This window comes from Camelus ferus, chromosome 8 (genome assembly GCF_009834535.1).
Source record: "Camelus ferus isolate YT-003-E chromosome 8, BCGSAC_Cfer_1.0, whole genome shotgun sequence".
NCBI lineage: Eukaryota > Metazoa > Chordata > Mammalia > Artiodactyla > Camelidae > Camelus > Camelus ferus.
This window is the reverse complement of record NC_045703.1, coordinates 1,676,568-1,696,139: the sequence shown is the minus strand read 5'-3', so window position 1 is coordinate 1,696,139 and position 19,572 is coordinate 1,676,568. Positions and strand designations below refer to the sequence as shown.

Sequence of the window (19,572 nt, the reverse complement as noted above, 5' to 3'; positions counted from 1 at the left end):
CTTCCACCCCATGGATCACTTTTGCCTTGCCGTTCAAAGTTTCTTTTGAGGAGCAGAAGTTTTAAATTTTGATTAAGTCCAATTGATCAGTTTTTAGAATGGATTGTGCTTTTGGGTATCATAGCTAAGAAATTTTTGCCTAACACAGGGTCACAAAGATTTTCTCCTGGTTTCTTTTGGAAGTTTTATAGGTTTTATATTTAGGTCTATGATCCATTTTGAGTTTACTTTTGTATATGATGTGAGGTAGGGGATCAATGTTTATTTATTTATTTATTTTGAATATGGAAATCCAATTAATTGTTTCATCATTGTATGTTGAAAAATTATTCTTTACTCATTAAATTACCTTGGCACCTTTGTTGAAAATCAATTGCCCATATATCTGTGGGCTTATTTCTGGACTCTTTTGTTGTGTTCCATTTTGTCTGTCACACTGTCTTGATTCCTGTGATTTGATAGTAAGTCTTGAAATCAGGTAAGTGTGAGTCCTGTACATTTCTTCTTTTTCAAAATTATTCTGGATATTCGAGGACCTTTTCTTTTCTGTATAAATTTTAGAATCATCTTGTTAATTTCTACAAAAAACCCCTGCTGGGATTATACATTTGATATTTTTGCTTGATATATTCTTTTACATCTCTTTACTTTTAACCTATCTGTATCTTTATATTTAAGGTAAGTTTTTTACAGATGGCATGGTTTGCTTTTTAAATCCAATCTGACAATCTCTGTCTTTTAATTGGGGTGTTTAAATCTTTTACATTTAATTAAATTTTTGATAAGTTGGATTTAAACATACCGTCTTGCAGTTTTCTAATTGCTAATGTTTTAGTTCATTTTTTTTAGTTCTAATTTTTTTAGTTCACTTTTTTCTTTTTCTGCTTTCTTTTATGATTCTATTTTATGTCCACTATTCGCTTACTAATGATCTCTTTTTAAAAATAGTGGTTTACAATATGCATCTTTAACTTATAACAGTCTACCTTCAAATAATATAGTATACTGTATAGTATAAGAACCTTTTAACAGTAAACTTTATTTCCTCTCTCCTCTGCTGTGTGCTAATTGATGTAATACATTTTACTTCTACAAATATTATAAGGCCACGTTGTAACTATTTTTGCTTTAGATAGTCGATTATCTTTTATACTAATTAAAAATAAGAAAACAATGAATGTTATGTTTATCTTTATTTATGCCATTTCCAGTGCTCTTAATTTGTTTTTGTAGATACAGGTTTCTGTCTCTAATATTATTTTTGACTAAAGAACTCCTTTTTTTGTGGTACAGGTAGGCTGGCAATGAATTTGTTATATTTTATTTGTCTGAAAATTTTTATTTAATCTTCAATTTTGAAAGATTTTGTCTGTGTCTAGAATTTTGGGTTGATTTTTTCTTTTATCACTTTAAAGAGGTTTCTCCACTGTTGATGAGTTGCATAGTTTTTGATTAGAAGTCTGCTCTAATTCTTATTTTTGTTTCTCTCTCTGTTTCTTTTTTCTTTTTCTCTTTTCCTGTCTGCTTGCAAGATTCTCTTTTTATCTTTGGTTTTCAGCAGTTTGACTACAATGGGTCTACGTGTGTGTAGTGTTATTCATCTTTCTTGAAGTTCTCTGGGTTTATTGTATTGGTCATTTGTTTTGCTTCATTATTTTTGGAAAGATTTTAGCCATTACCTTTTAAAACCTTTTTATTTTGAAATAATTTTGGACACACAAGAACTTGCAAAACATTAGTGAGTTATTATGTATCCTTCACATAGCTCCCCCCAATGACAATATCCTATATGATCATAGTACTTATCAAAATCAGGAAGTTGACATTGGTTTGATAATCTTAAGTAAGCTACAGATCTTACTTGGATTCTGCTGGTTTTATACTTTTTTGGTGTATATTTCTATGACATTTTGTGACATATTTAGCTTTGTGTAACTAACACCACAATTAGGATACAGAACTTTTCTGTGATCAAAAAGAAACTCCTTCATGCTACCTCTTTAGTCATTATTTTTTCATGTATAATTTTTCCTTTCCTATTCTCTCTTTCTTGTCCTTTTAGGACTCTCAATAAATGCACGCTAGAACATTTGGTATTGTCCCACAGCCATTGGTTGCTCTATTCTCTCTCTCCAGTTTGAATAATTTCTATTGATCTACATTAAGTTTGCCAATTCTTTTTTCTCCCCCCAGCTCTATATGGTCTGATGATTAGCTTATTGAAGATATTCTTCATCTTGGATGCTGTGTTTATATTTCTATCCTTTCCCTTTGACTTTTTCTTTTAAGTTTCATCTCTCTGCTGAAATATCAATATCTTTATGCAATACTCTTTTTCACTCGAGTCTTTAACATAGTAATCATAATTATTTAAAAGTATTTTCAACATCAGTATCATCTCTGAGTCTGGTTCTGTTGATTGCTTTATCTCTTGACAACAGGTTGTTTTTTCCCCCTACATTTTATGTTGATTTTAGTGTTTTGGTATGATTGCTAGACATTTTGTGAGACATATATAGTAAATAATATTTTTGCCAAAAAAAAAAAAAAAAAGAAAACAAAGAGGTTATGCCTCTTTTACTGTCAGGTTGTTAGTGTGTGGTTGAGTTACTCTAGTCAGGAACTGAGATGGGTTTGAGTTCTGTTGTGGCTATTATTAGCTTCAATGCACCACAAACAAATTCTTCCAGTGGTTGTTATCTGCTGCTTTGTGTACAGAATGGGGACTGGATGGGTTTAAAAAAAAAATCAGTGTTCCTTCTCCACCCTCAGCTTTCAGCCACTCTACACCATACAGTGTACTCCCTAGTGATGGACTGATGTTGCCTGTTTCTTAGTGTTATTCTTGTGTTGGGGGTCACTGCAGTGTGGCTGTCTGAGCCTGGCCTTAGCCTTAGCCGGCTCTGTGTGCTGTGGCCATAGGGTTGGTATTTCCTCATGTTCCTGCCCCTCCTCACCTGGCGGTCAAACTGCTTTAGCTCTGGTTGGCCCTGGATGGGAGTGGGTTTCCTGATGATCGTCTCTTATACTTCTGCCCCACCCAGCAGGGCTGTCTCCAGTTTTCTCCTCTGCCCTCAAGCTTTCTTGTAAGTACCTAGAGTAGGCCAGTGGAAAGCCTTGTGAATAAATGAAAATTCTTCATCTCAATCTCTTACCTATACCACATTGCCCTGCTAGCCTACACTTGAACTTCGTGAATAAAAATTTTACCTGAACTCTTATCCACTTACGTGGCAGCCATTTCTCTCTTCTATGCTTCCTCAAAGGTGGAACAATTCATGTGTCCTATTTCTTTTTGGTTGGGGTTTGTCCCTATTTGGATTTTAGTTTACTTTCTTGCTTACAACCTCAGCTTTCTGTTGGAATGAAGAAAAGTTATGATTTTTGCAGATGATCCATTTTTTTCCATTATCAGTATGGCAGTGACCCTGTCTTGTGCTTCTATATCCTAAGCAGAAGTGAAAGCATTTTTTTTTTTTTTGGGTGCCAGAAACTTTTTTTTTACATTGAAGTATAGTTGACTTACAATACTATATTAGTTTTGGGTGTACAACATAGTGATTCAAAATTTTAATAGCTTATACTCCATTTAAAGTTATTATAAAATATTGACTATATTCCCTGTGCTGTTTAATATATCCTGTAGTTCATTTATTTTATTTTCTTTTAATTTTTGTATCAAAGTATGGTGGATTTACAATATTGTGTTTGTTTCAGGTGTATAGCAAAGTAGATTCTCTTCCACTATAGGTTATTACATTATATCGAATATAGTTCCCTGTGCTATACAGTAAATCCTTGTTGTTTATCTATTTTATATATGATGATGTGTATCTGTTAACCCCACACTCCTAATTTATCACTCCCTCTACTCCCTTTCCCCTTTGGTTACCATAAGTTTGTTGTCTATGTCTGTGAGTCTGTTTCTGTTTAGTAAATAAATTCATTTGTATTATTTTTTAGATTCCACATGTAAGTGACAGCATATAATATTTGTCTCTGTCTGAGTTACTTCACTTAGTATGACAATCTTTAGGTCCATCCATGTTACTGCAAATGGCAACATTTCATTCTTTTTTATGGCTCAGTAGTATTTCATTGTGTGTGTGTGTGTGTGTGTGTGTGTGTGTGTGTGTATACACACCACATCTTTATCCATTCATCTGTTGATGAACACTTAGGTTGCTTCCATGTTTTGGCTATTGTAAATAGTAAAAGCATTTATTTTTAATGCTTCACTCATCCAGAAAGCATTATTGAGTTTGTATTGTGAGTCAGAAACTGGGGATACAATTGTGACTAAGAAATAAGTGAATGTAATTTGGAGATAAAGCTGACAGGACTTGATGTTAAATTGGATGCAAAGGATGAGGGAAAGTGAGACACCAATAATGACATGAGAGAGGGGAAATGAGGGGCAGTCAGTGAATAGTGAGAAAGCTGTGGACCAATGGTTTGGTCTGCTTGTGGTAGAGGGTTGTAGAGAAGGGCACTGGGGCAGAAAGAGCTCAAAATGACTGGTTGTGGTCCAAGAGAGTACTATCTGAACTGAGATTTTTGGAGGTGGTGCAGTTTCTGATAATGACAGGGTCTGGTGAACACCTATGGGAGTGTGTGGCTTTGGTGTTAAGGAGAAAAAATTACTAGAGTGAGGCAGATAAGAAGCTGACAAGCCAGAGTATTTATGGTTCACCCAAGTGGATGAAGACTAAGCCAGGAATTAACATCTTTTCTGAACAAGAGGATTGAACGGACAGTCAATAGATAGGGCAGAGCTGAATGCTTTGGGTGGTGAAGGAGTTTGTGAGGGCTGGGAAGGAATGTCCTGGAAGTGTTATTTAGGGACAAGGAGAATCCTTTCCCATACCTGGTGCTGAGCTGTGTTCTCCTTGGAGAACAGCTGCACCCTGGGTGGGGGGCTGCGGGAGAGACAGTGTCCTCAGAAGAAGGCAGGTTTCAATTGAGGCAAAGAAGCAAAGGGAAAGATTTTGAGGAGCGGTTGGGAAACCAGTGAAATCTAAGTTTTTGTGAGATAGATTAGTCTATTGCTCTTATGAAAGGTGGGAGTTCATAGCACATTAAGTGTTACAAACATGTTCGTTCCATGGATTATAACAGTGCCCTGCTTCTGACATCTCTGGCTTGGAGGAGTTAGGCGAGAGGCAGAGAGCCAGTCGTGGACCCAGTTCTGTTTCTCCTGAAGCAACAACATTTTGTGCAGGCGCCACGGTGAGCGTTCTGCGCTAAGCCTTCAGTGCATGCCATCTGATGTCGAGACAAGCCTCCAACAACACGGTGCTGAAATGGGCTCCAGGTTTTACTGCGGCTGCAGCAACGAGGTTGCTAATTAGGCCCAATTGTGAGGGTAGTTTTTGTGCTTTGGACACCTGTCCACTAGGAACTCGACTGAGACCACCAACTCATTTCCCACAGGTCACGGAACAGCTGTCAGATGGTATAATTTGGTCGAGTTCATTTGGAGCTGCTTGCAGAAGCTCTCTGAAGCATTATGCTCTACATAATGTGCATGATTAATGCTTGTTTATTTGGACAATCCTGTGTTGTAACTAAAGTGGTGGCCTATTTTATGCCAGTTATAATATACCATTCCATTCATGGGACGGAGTTCCATTGACGGCATGAAGTAGAGTGATAATGTTCAATTTATTTACCAGGGAACCAACTCACTGCAGCCGTTCTGCAAGCTGCTTGCTCCATTTGAGGGATGAGTCTGTGCTTAACTCTTCCGAGGAAGGGATCTGGGCTGATTTCCATTCTAAAGGGTACATGGAAGACATAGCTGAAAGCCGTGGTCATTTTGACAGCAGAGATGTCTTACTCTAAGTGTCTTCTCTCGGAGGAAGAATGTAGCATGTTTTCTGTCCTTAGGGGAAAGATTTACCACGGTGTCAACCTTGGATTTTATTGCCAGCCAAGCACACATTGTTTGCAGTGTTAGAAACCTTTGCTTTGTATATTCCAGAAGCTGTCCCATGACATACTGTCTCCCTCCTTCCCCTATGCAACACACAAGCTTTCTTTATTTTTAAATAAGAGAGGGCATTGGGCCAGAAATCCTATTCATATTTAGCCTCTGCCTGTAATCGGGTATGAACTTGGACAGGTCATCTAGGCTCTTTATTTTGCCTTTTGCAAAGTGTTGCAGCTGCGTAGGTGGCCTCTTGGGTCCCTTTCAGCTGCACCGTCCTGTGGTCTTGTGATTGGAATTAGTTAGTTGTATTCCAGTTATTGGCTGTATTTAGTTACATGACAACAACTTCCTGGAAGTTGGTGCTGACTCAGTCTTTCCTTCACATGTCTTATTGGTCTTATTGCATTCTATTGCTTCCTGGGTGCTAGGTCCTCAGGTGCATGCTAGTTCAGAGGGGGGCAAGTGCATTTATGTTATTTGCAGATACTCTGTTTATCCTAAACATTCTTTGGGCAAAAGTACATATTTAGACTATTTTGTCTTCACTTTCTGAGCCTTTTCCTCCCTACGAGTAGCCTTCCTCTTTTAGCTTTCTGCTTTCTTCTCTTCTCAGGAAAGTTGTGATCAGTTAATTAGATCAGAGTGAGAATGTGAGTTAGTGTGTTTCCTCTCCTGGGGGTGTATATTTATGTGTATACATGTTGTGCACACAAGCATGTGTAAATTTTGGAATGCTGATCATACACCTACTACCTGTGCTAGCCCCTTCCATTTGTCACCTCACTTAATGGGTACGACAACCTTGGGAAGATCTTATTTTATAAATGTAGAAGCTGAAGCTTAGAGAGTTTAATCAGAACCCAATTCTGACTGATTGCACATGACTTTAACGATGGACAGAAAGACTTCGTTAGTGTTGAGGGGCTTTCAGACTGCAGCCAGCACATGGTGCCAGGGTCTCTGGAACCTCAACATTAACCCTATAAACCACTGTCTCTTGAATACGTTTGACTTAATGAATCCCTTTCACAGTCACTTATCATCTGGCAAATCCCTTTAAGAACTTCAATTTTTTGTTATTGTTACGTGGTTATTCTACAGAAATGATTTTAAGTAAAAACGTGTTAATTTAGAAGAGTATATTATTTAAGGTTAGATTATAAAGTTAATTTACAATTCAATTCTAATGACTTTATGTTATATAAAGTAGAATTTTGATATCTTTCTTCTTTATATGTGGTACATATGGATAAATTTACTTTATTTATGTGACAAAAAAGATGATTTACTGACAGATTAATAAGTGACATATTACTTTTTGGCTCAGGGTACTGAATATGTATTTACTTGTATATAAAAATCTAATTAAAAAATCTAATTTTATCTTGAAGCATCAAAATAGATAAAATTGCTTTTATGACTGTTATAATTCTTGTATTTTGGACTTAAAACCATTTAACTTGTTTTTAATAATTTGAATTTTATTTCTAAGAGATAAATAAGAGAGTGCTTTACCCTGCTTCCTGCAAGATTTCCAATTCAAAGAGCACATTTAGAGTTTTATTAGTCTTTATTTCCAACAAATGCAAAGACAAATTGATAGTTACTATGTTTTATCCGTTTGACATTAAAAAAAAATTTAGAAACATCTTGATGTACTTTGTGAAAATTATAAACAGATGGTTGCAACTTACTGATTGGGTAAAAATCATCTTTGTACAATTTCATTTTCATTTTTATGTTCCTTATATCAACTTATTGTATTCAATGGCAGTATCCTTTGCACTTGTTATTAATGACTGGGTTTTATTTATAAATTAAATAGTATGTGACTCAGATTGAAAGTACCTAAAACTAAGTAATAGTGAAAACCTCACAGTAGCAGTTGGCATTTAGCTACGTGATTAATGACTAAATAGGACTTTAGCAGCAGTACGCATCATTGATCTTGCTCATTTGATACATACTCACAAGCTCTCAAGTCATTCTGTTTTACCGGGGAGATGATTTAGATGAATATTCCACATATTGATATTCTTGCAAAACAGAAGCAGTGCTGATGCCAGTACCGTCTTTAAACTCTAGAGGTTTGAAAAACGTCAGTTGGGAAGCACCGCTGTTGTTGGCCACGAATTTTACTCAGTGTGAGTTAAGTCCGCTCTGCAGGCTGATGTGAGATGAAAATCTGGATATAGGCATGGAGATTTCCCCCGCTTCCCAACTCCGCTTTCCTCATCCTCTTTCTTAATTGGCTGATGTCTCCCAGGGCTGCCAGGTGAGAGCCCAGGTTGCTCTCTGCTGCCCCACACACCCGCTGGCCTGGCTTCCCAGGCAGCCCTTTCTTGTGTACATCCTCTCCAAAGTCCCCTTCTGCTTTCCTGGATGACAGGGAGTCAGTTAAACTGATCCTAAAGAATTTATGTATAGCCTCGACACATGTTTGAGAAATGTCTCCAAAGGTAAGAATTACATGTCTGTGGGCAGTTCTCTCCGCAGACCACAATGAGAGGATTCTCTACTCTCGACCTGTGTTTAGAGACCCTGCTCTGGTCATTCTCTGGTCTTGATCCTCCCCACAGGATGAGGAGTCTTGGAGGACCAAGGATGTGCTCTTCCAGAGGCTGGTTCTCTTAGGAATTCCCTTTTGAAACAGCCTAGGCCTGCTTTTAGGATATGTACAAGCCTTTACTCTAGGTTCATTCTCCCAAAGGTGGACCCTGTTGTTGCGTGGTCCAAAGGGTGGCCAGGCTACTGTATGGAGTGATGGAGGTCAGAGCCTGCACATGCCAGCCAGAGTGCACCATGTATAGGAGCCCCTTCTCCATCATCTGGAAGATTGCATCTCTTTTCTCTTGAGCTGGATCTCTGTTTCCAGGAAGGTATGTCTTCCTGTTTCCTGGTTCACTTCTTCATTTTGGAGGAGCATATCTCTCAGTAGTGAGAATGTGCATGGGAAGTTTATTTTTGAAAACTTACATATATGAAATTATTTCATTAACCTCATAATTTATTGATAATTTGGTTGAGTGAAACTAGGTTGGGACTTTGTTCCTTGTAGACATTCAAAGGTGTCTCTCTATTATTCTGTACTGTTAATGTCAAAACAATCTAATGCCCATCTTATTTCCCTTATTTTCTCTTCATGCTTTTTGATCTTCTTTTTTTCCTAATTTTCTGAAATTTCTCAATGATATGTCTTGAGTTTTTTTTTTTTTTTTTAATCCATTGTGTTGAGCACTTAGTGGGTCCTTTCAGTCAGAAAACTCTTATCCTTCAGTTTGGGGCATTGTTCTTAAATTATTTCTTTGATAATTTTTGTTTCCTCTATTTTCTATATTCTTTCTTTCTGAAACTTCTATTATTTGGATATTGGATCTCCTGGTCTAGTTTAATCTTCTCTCTAATATTTTGTATCTCCTTGACTTTTTGTTCTACTTTCTGGGAGATTGTCTTATATTTCAGTCTCATTCTTTCTATTAAAAATTTCATTTTTGCTATCATAACATTTCAAGAACACTTTTCTTGAAATTTCTCTGATTTTTTTTAAAAAATGCAATGTTCTTGTGTGGACACAATATTATATTCTGTTATTTCTCTGAGGATACTAAAAGTTTACTTTATTTTTATCTTTTTTTTAAAAAGAATTTTTTGTTGTTGTCTCTGTTTCTTCTGAGTTCCTTTGGTTTCTGGCTTTCCTCTGTGTTAGGTAATCCTTAGCCATCCTCTCATATTTAAAACGGGGCCACCACAAAGCTGACTAGAAGTTCCGGGTAGGGAGGAAGAAGGGCTTATGGATCTGTGGGCTTTACTTCTGGGTGATTTAGTTCAGCTCTTCCTTGGGAGGACCCTTTGGCTGTCACTATCTTTAGGTCTTTTCTGTTGGGTTGCTCAGATTCTTTGGAGAAGAAGCTTCCCGTCCTCTGCCTCAAGGATAGAAATCTATTTGCCAGGCTTCCAGGAGCTGAGTGGGGGAAAGGCTTGGGGGCTTCACTTTACAGTGTAGACTTAGTCCCAGGCTTTCAGTAGCTACTTCTGTCCCCAACTCTGCCCTGGGTGCCTCAGAACAGAGTCCCTCCAGTTCATCCTCTCCATTTTTCTACTGGGATGGGTGAGGGGCAGCCCTAGCTGCATGGAGTGAGAGAGAAGAAACCAAGTTCAGTGTCTTCCTATACTGACTTAAACCATCTATCCTGGTTTTAGCCCCTCTTTACTCTACTTTCACTGGTATCTAAGTCCCGAGTATGTCTGCAGTTCTGTGATGCAGATCTGTGTACGTTTTGGCTTCTCCCACTGCTGCCCTAAGTTTCTGCTTTCTCCAGTCCACTAGGTCAGTTATCATTCATCCATCTACTCTCCAGCTTCAAAATTTTGTTCATGTTCTCTTTTGTTGCCTTTGCTTTCTCATTTATGTGTAAAAACATCTCTTTACCTCAGATAGAGTAGAGGTAAACAATATATTCAAATTTCCATTTTTAATAAAAAGTCTGTATTTTTCTTTCTTTTACTACTTTGCAAAATTTCTAAAATATGATGTTTTAATTTTTGTGTTTTATATTTTTATCTTTTGAGACTAATTTTATTTTTAATCGGTAATGTGGATAACACATCCATGTGACTCAAAATTCAAGATACAACAACATATATGGTGAAAATCTTCCCCCACTTCTAATTCTCCTCCATGGAAATGTGTAATGTTACTGTTCTTGAGTACCCTTCCGGAAATATTCTTTCTGTATATGAGCAATGGGCAATATTTTTATATATTAAATTCCTCTTCAAAAATACAAAATTAATGCTTTTTTTTGGGCTACGGACAGAAAAATAATACAAAGTTTGACAAGGAAGGAGGCTCTTGTGAGTGTATTGGACACTTCTCTGTCTCCTCTCTCAGTCCAGTCACTGCTGTGGCGACCAGCTCTGAGTGGGTGTCAGCCAACCTCACTGGGGTGCATCCCAACCTCACCTCAGGGCTGTACAGTAAGCCCCTCTTGCTCCTTATCTGTGGTTTCTCTGACATTTGCAGGTGAAAAACCTTAGGAAACCCTGTAGGCACTTATACATGTCCATGTACAGGGACAGGAAACCCTTATTGGGGCAAACCTTGACCAATGAGGATGAGAGCTGATGGTTAACTACTTCCTTCTCTCTTCTCCCAGCCAAGTTCTGACATACATTTCATAAGGCTTCTTAGACATCCTGCAGGGCCAAGAAGCCCGGGGTCCATAGCTGAGGCCAACTAGGAGCCAGACCTTGGAGTGGCTTCCTTTCCTGTCTTTAGCTGCCCTCACCTGCATTCTGCAACCTGGGATCACTTCCCAAATCAACTGCTTACACTTAAGCCTTTGTTTTAGGTTCCGCTTTCAGAAGAACCCAGGCTCAGACAAATTAAAAATTCTTTATGATGCTACTTTTTATGATATACTTTACATAGAAAATTAATCTCACTGCAAAGTTATCGTGAGAAAGAACTGTGGGATGATAAGCCTGGGGCTCTTTCTCCCATCAAGGAGCCCCAGGCTCGTGCATTTGTAAGCGTCCTGGTCACAAGTGATCCCAGAGCAACTTCCACCAACCTTTAAAATAGATCATATATGTACATGGTACAAACCCAAAAGTACAAATAAAATTTAGTGAAAACAAAGTCTTCCTCCCACCCCTCCTGTCCCAGTCCCCTCAGTTTCCCTGGCCAGAGGCAACAACTGCCTCTAGTTTGTTACGTGCCCTCTCAGAGAGATGTTCTATGCACAGGAAAGCATACATATTCACTGGACAAGTACTGACTGAATGAATAAACATGTATCTATGTATATATGCTATTTTCTTTGTACACACATGGTTGCATACTCTAACTCTATTTGGAAGCTTGCTTTTTACACTTAGAAATGCCGCCTGTAATTTTGATTACTAATGGCTGATAGGCCGAGTTGTCTGATGGTAACAGTGTTGATGGTCTGAAATAATTACAGCCTCAGGAAACCTGTATCTTTCTGATATACTTTTCCTGCTGAAGTGGATGAGATGGGAATGAAGACTCCCAAGGAATTAGGGGAGTGATCTGAGGATACTGGGTCTCAGGTATGGATTAGATCCCGATTTCCTTTAAGTAGGTGCACATACTGGGACCCCAGGCCCTTGTTTAGCCCATTCTTTAGGATTCACCTTAGATGGGACTTGAACCCTGAACCCTGGACACCTTCCTCTTCTTATCCACCCACACAGGGAGTGTTTGGATATGGGCAATGTTTCTCTCTCTGTTCCTTTACCCCCATTAATCTCTGTGTTGCCACTCATCCAAAGTAAGGACATTTATTTGTAAGTCAAAAGTTGGAATTTAGGATCTGTATAAATAATTACCTTAAATTTTTAATGTATTGACTAAGCAGGGAGAATCCAACTGACTCTTCTACTCCCAACTTCCTAGAACTTAAGGAAACTTTAAAGGTCATTTGGGTCCCCAAATAAAGCAACTCCCTCATACGTGTTCTGTTGAGCAGATCTTCGGTTTGGGTTGTATTGCAGGAAAGGAAAAGACGTAATTAAGTTCAAGTGATTTATTTTTTATTTTAAAAATTTTTTAAAGAAATGGAACTAAAGAAATATTTAAAACTTTCTTTTAAGATTTTGGTATAAATAACGTCCCACTGGCCTTGGAGTAAAGATGCCTTCTGTGCTATTACTGCAGCCTTAGCTCCCTCAGAATTAAAGTTCATTATGCTCCTTTTACCCCATTGTTAGAAATTACCTCATGTAATAAACTGAAATAAAATATTTTTTATTTATTTATTATTACTATAGTAATAAAATAACATTTGTATATTATTGTTTATTAATATTTATTATTTATTAATATTTATTATTACTATTGTAATAAAAATAACTAACATTTGTATAATGCTTTACAGCCTATAAAATGATTGTGAATGATTTCATTTAATCCTGATATCAACTTTGTGTGGCATGGCAGATCGTATTTTTCGAAGACGGAGAATATAAATCTCATCCCTCCTGTTCTTACGATTTGTTGCTGACATTTCTCCATGAGTCGGTGGGTTAAAGCTTCGTAACTACTTCTACCGATAGACTATGTGGAAGTGACACACTTGACTTCCACGGCTGGATCAGAGAGGCAATGTGCAGAACAGTGAGATTCAGAGGCTGCCTGAAGGTCTCATCAAGGGGCAGAGTTGGGTCACATGCTCATGTCTTTGGCTTTAACTCCCATGTTACCCATTCTCTCTGCTGCAGGTTAAGGCACAGTCTCACACACAATTCATATTTCTTTCCTCAACGTTAAATAAATCCGGAGGTGGGGGAATGACTTCTTTCCTTCTAGATTCCCAGGCTTCTTGTCCACCCCACATGTCTACCTGCATTATGGCTGGACTGGCCACAGTTGCTCTGCTCTATGACCCCTCATCTCTCAGAGTCTGATTCTTACAATATTTTCTTTGGCATACTGATGTCTCTGGCTTTAATCAAGCTTCAGAAGCCACGTAGTGACACTACTTTAAGGCTGTCATGGGGAAGGATCTTCCTGAAGGAGAGAGGAACATTTTGCTGTATTTTGTAGGCTGCTCATTTAGACCCATGGTAGCCTGGCACCTGTGTCCTAGTGAAACAATTCAGTGAGCTTGTGAGTGGGCAGAGAGCCAGTCTAGCAGATGGTCATGAGAGAAGAGACCATGTACTGTGTGATCATCAAGTGTGCTTGCCCAGGGCAGGAGTCCCTGCCAGAAAGGTCCAAATGCCTGTCCTTAGAACTGGAGTCTTTTTTTTTTTTTTATATATATATAAGGATGCCTGAAATAGAAAAAAGATGCCTGGAAAAAATTAACAAGAACAACAAATTTTTAATTTGAGCTGGGAACAAAGATAAGAGGTGAGCTATAGTAACATCTTTTGGGAGTTGAAGTTCTTGGTCATTAGGCACTCGCTGTGGAGCTCGCTATTAAACAAGGGTGTGGATATTTACTGCACATGCACAGAAGTTTTATCCCAGGCCTATAGCTTTACCAATGAGATGATTCTGGAAACACCTGACACAAGAGGAGGTCAATGTCTGTGGCTCATCTATTTGGAAACAGGAGTTGAAGCAGATTATTAGGCAGTTAAGCTGGGGCGGTGGTTCCCTGAGACCCTGTGATGTTGTAAAACCCTTAATATCCTAAAAAGGTGAACACAATTGGGGAAAAAAGGCAGGTTACAGAACAGAATATCTAAATGATCCTATGGTGTGTGTGTGTGTGTGTGTGTGTGAGACCTGAGACCACAACACCAGGGCCCCCTTCCCTTTCCTCTGTTCTTTATAAATCTAGAAGCCCCCTAGTTCAGGTCTGCTTAACCTTCTTCTTTCCAGAAAGCTGAGCCCTATGCAACAGTTTTGAATGTCAAGCACTCATGCTATTGTAGACACTACCAATGGATTTTTCTTTTGAAAACATGTTTATCCCCATTTAATCCAACCTTCAGCCAACATTCACTTATTCATTCCTTTTTTCCATAAATTATTTCTTTATCTTCTCTCATATGATAAGGTAATACATGCTTCATGGCGGTGGAGGTACATAGAGATGTAAAATCCAGTCTCAGCGTTCAAAGACTCTTCTATTTAGTAAGGGAGTAGAATCATATTGAGGCATATATGGAGCAGGATGTGAAAAGACTATAGGAAAGTCGGAACAAAATACCATGGAGAGAAAGAGGAGAAAAAGAGGAACAGGTCACCCACATTCTGTAGTGGTTTCAGCCATGCCTGTGGGAAAAGACAGAGTTTACGGTAGACGGTGTCTGTTACTGCTATTTCTCCTTACAGAATATATGGGTATTGAGTACTATTTAGAAAATATAGGTAATCAAATAGAATGAAATAAAAAATTTCCTTTAACTTCATCACCCATAGACAACCATTATAACTATTTTTTTTGGTTTGTTTTTTGTTTTTTGGGGGGTTAGGGAACTAGGTTTACTTATTTATTCTTTTCTCTTTTTTCAGTTTAAAAAATTTTATCTGCATATTAAAAATTGTTCATTCCAGTAATTAAAATCGTTTGAACGATAAAAAAAAAATGGCAGTCTGATTAAACTTCATTTTACGGCCTGCAGGACACCTTGGCCAGCTTGCATTTCACTCTAGATTTCACTGTCGACCCACCCAGCTTCCTCCTTCACCAACATGCAAGTTCTTTCCCTTCCCTGCCTGCCAGACAGGCAGATGCGAGAGGCAGGCACGGCCTTCGTTGTCAGTCGTTCATCATTTTTGATGTGAAAAGGGGCAGCACGGTCATTTCAACTTGATCCAACGTCTTTACATCTTACAAAGTTAAACAGCTAAAAGAGGTAGAATAAGTAATGCTTGTGGAACGTACAATGCGTACTGGCAGCGCACGCCTCATTACGACTTGCCTGCTTGCTTCTCCTGTTCAGTCGTTTCTTTGGAACGCAGTGGATTTTTCTCTTGCACCTTCTTCAGTTTTAACTTTTCGAATTTCTCCATCTCAGCCGTGTCCGGTTTGTCAGACGTGGTTGCAGAAGAAGCGGAGCCAGGCGCGAGCGAGCTGCGTCTGGTCTGCGCAGTGGCCACCGCCGTGTCTATTATTTTCTCTTTCATTTAATGGAGGTACTGGGGATCCAACCCAGGACCTCATGCATGCCAAGCATGTGCTCTACCGCTGAGCTACACCCTCCCCTCCATTACGCTTATTTTGATGTATACATCTTAGTCATTTGTCTATGTACGTGCTCGCGCGCGCGCGCGCACACACACACACACACACACACACACACACACACACAATAGGATCATTTAGATATTCTGTTTTGTAACCTGCCTTTTTTACCCAATTGTGTTCACCTTTTTAGGATATTAAGGGTTTTACAACATCATTTTAAGTGCTTGTGTAGTATTCCATTGTGTAGACACACATCTAACAAATCTGTTTTGGGGGTTTCAGCATGTTATCTTTTATTCTCCATTATAAGCATTCTGAGTAAACATACTAGTAGCTATATCTGTGCATATCCACAATGACCTAAGGATAGATACCTAGAAGAGGGACTATTTGGACAAAGCAAATCTACATTTTCAAGGCTTTAGATACTTCTGCCAGGTTGCCGTCAAGAAAGGCCACTTTTGGTTGCATGAAAGTCTGCTGTCCCTGCAGTTTCAACACTAGAAATTACCACAAACTCTGAATATTTGATAGGTAAAAGATGCATGATCACTTCCTTTCTAATTTACATATCTTTCATCAATAAGAATATTGGGTAAGATTTGCAATAGATTTTGTAAGACTGACATAGTTGCACGTAGAAACAGAATCAGGGTTTATGAGGCATCAGTAAAAATGCGTTGAATTAAAAATAAGCTGGGACAGATAATTTCATTTAGCTTTGTTAGAATTAGTAGACAAATGGGTCATAAAAATATGGCAAGTATAGTTTAATTGTTTTCTAGCTTGGCAGTTGACATTAATATATCTTTAAAAAATTGTGCCATCAAAATAGAGAAATGTGGGTTGCAGGACATTTTCATTAATTGGACTTCTACCTATGGGTGACTGTACCTGTATACTAAAGAGAGGTCTCCAGGGCCAAGCCTCGGGACTCTGTCCTCAGACCCATGTTGTCAGTAGTTCTATCAATGCCGCGATGAAGTCATGCTACTTAACATCAAAGATGATGTAAAACCGGCATAATAAATTCAGAATCCAAAAAAAAATCATTACAGGAAAAAAAAAAAAAAGCCCTTAGCACCAATTGTACTTGGAGGATGAGAGTTGAGTATTGTGGTTTAGTAGTAGCATGTAGTTTTTAAAAAGTAGGCATTTTAGTGAAATCAGTATGTTTTGAATCTGCAGAGGGATATAGCTGGGAAAAAGTGAAAGCAGCAGATAAAAATAGGAATACACTTACTTCTAGAGTGGGAGGAGAGAGTGCCTCACATACTGCCCTGGCCCGACCCCATTTGGGATAACGTTTATATTCCAGTTCCCACATTTTTACAAGGCTGTGAGCCCCTCTCTTTCTTTCCAAATCTCAGAAGCTTTCATGCAGTCATTCAGTGTGTTTGGGCCCATAATTAAATGCCTTAATGGGAAAACCCTAAGGGAAATCACAGATACACTTTAGAACTTTGTTATGCATTTTAAAGTTTTTTTGATGTTGAGTTGTATGAGCTGTTTATATATATTGGATATTAACCCCTTATCAGTCACATCACTTGTAAATATTTTCTCCCATTCGATAGATTGCCTATTTGTTTTGTTGATGGTTTCCTTTGCTGTGCAAAAGCTTTCAAGTTTAATGAGATCCCATTTGTTTATTTTTGCTTTTATTTCCTTTGCCTTAAGAGACCCATCTCAAAAAATATTGCTATGATTTATGTCAAAGTGTGTTCTGCCTATGTTTTCTCTTCTAGGAGTTTTATGGTATCTGGTCTTACATTTAGGTCTTTAATCCATTTTGAATTTATTTTTGTATATGGTGTTAGAGAATGTTCTAATTTCATTCTTTTACATGTAGTTGTCCAGTTTTCCCAGCACCACCTATTGAAGAGACTGTCTTCTTCACTGTATATTCTTGCCTCCTTTTTCATAGATTAATTGACCAGATTTAAAGCTGCCACTCTGTTTTCTCAAGATTAGACATAAACAGGTGAACATCACAGATGACAGCCACCAATGCCAATAGATGGATCAAGGCAGTTCTCAACTGGGGAAATATGAGAAGTTAGGTATTTATAGGAGAAATGGAGATTGAGGTGAAATGCGATAGATCACGACAGGAACAGAGCAAATGAATGCTGGGCAGGACTCAGGCAGGGCTATATGTGAAGGGAAGGTGTGGGAAAGGAAGGCTTTCTGTAGATACCAGGCAGGTAGAGGAATCCAAGAAATCTGTAGGTGAGTTTTCAGAGGTAGAAGATTCATGTAGAGGAATTTTTGGAAGAGTCATACTGGTGGGTCGAGAGCCAAAGTTGTTTCGGTACAGCGGTTCTTGATCAGGAGTGAATGGTGTGACAACATACTCACAAATAGCAAGTTGGCTGTAGCTGGCAGACTAGGGCTTTCCAGCTTCGCCGTTTATTTTCGAACAGATGAGTCTTTGAATAAGCTGTAACTAAGGTCAGGAACAGTTTCTACCTTCCTTCTGATTTCTTCAGTGTGCTGACATTTGAATACAACATTTCAAATGTGCAGACAATGCAGGAAGGGATTGGGGCTGGAGATTGTGGCCTCACGAGTGACTAGATTGGAGCTCATTATCCAAATGTGCCACTTCTTTGGGATTCAAATTTTAGAGCAGTGTTTCTCATGGACCATCTGTATTAGAATCGCCTTAAATAGTTCTTAAAAATGGAGCCTCTATTACATATAAGACCTGTGATTAAGGATCTCAAAGGTGGAAGCAGGAACTGGAAATTCAAATTTTAAATAATTTTTTCAGGGGTGTCACAGGCACTGTTAAGTTTGAGACACTAAGAAAGGTAAACAGCACAGACAACTTGCTTAGAGTATTTTTCTCTTTAAAATATTGCTCCTTTACATACTCTTTTTCTTATGTTTTGGTTACGTGTTTTTAATTCCCAAAGAGGTCTACTTCTGATGATAACAAAGAGTCCAACCTTTGAGTCTGGTACCAAATTTGAAGAGGGAACTTGTAAACATTTGGCTATTCGACCCACAGTGCCATCTAGTGACAATTCTTTCAATTACAGCTAGCTATAGCACAACTACTTCAAGTTTGGGGAGTTTCTGGCTTGGCAATTCAACTCTTATTCAAATGAATCCACTTGCTGAAATAGATGCTGTTTTAAGTGTAAAATCCTTTCCACTCACATTTATCAGTCTAATGTCAGTGGACCATGTATTATGTTACAAAGTTGTTTGGTAGATATTTTGAGTTTTGTGAGTTTTCCCCTTTTATGTATGTTGTATCTGTCCATTAGGCTATTCTGGTGGTGATTGGTTATAATTTGCTTAGAACATCTTGAATATGAACCCTAGATACTTTCCAAGGCTTTTACCTTTAATAAGTGTAATGAGTTTTTATTAAAATTACATAAAATTGTAAGAAATTTTTAGATACTTTTTATTTTATTTTTAAAACATTTTTTTATTCAGTTATAGTCATTTTACAATGTTGTGTCATATTCCAGTGTAGAGCACAATTTCTCAGTTATACATGAACATACATACATTCATTGTCACATTCTCTTTAGCTGTGAGCCATTTTAGATATTTTTTATTAATTTAAGGGGGAAAATCATGACAATTAGGAAAATTTTGAGGAATCTACTAGATTTTAATAAAATGGAAATGTGAATTAATATTAACATTTATACATTTTACAATAAACAAAATAGTTTTTATGAAATTGTCTATATTTATAATATTAATATCAATCTTAAAACCTTCTCATATATGTTAGTGGTAAATTGAGTAAGGTATTGAATATTACAGACCCATAAGCTTAATACTATCTTGTGGTTAGATAGGTGAGAACACTATGGTTATAACTTAAGATTTATTAAAATATTCACATGTACGGTTACATAGTCATATTTATGTATATCAGTTATCCTATTACTTTCATATAAAGTATTTCTAATGAAGTCTCCAGTGTGTTTCATTACTTTTATA

The 19,572-nt window shown here is 37.8% G+C and overlaps 1 protein-coding gene across 1 annotated transcript; it reads right to left on the bottom strand.

Moving 5' to 3' along the window:
• Positions 1-15,201: 15,201 nt before the first annotated feature.
• LOC116665510 (thymosin beta-4-like) lies at positions 15,202-16,855 on the bottom strand. The gene has a single exon (XM_032485413.1). It carries the CDS (start codon positions 15,537-15,539, stop codon positions 15,324-15,326), a length of 216 nt encoding a protein of 71 aa, XP_032341304.1. The 5' UTR covers positions 15,540-16,855; the 3' UTR covers positions 15,202-15,323.
• Positions 16,856-19,572: the final 2,717 nt, after the last annotated feature.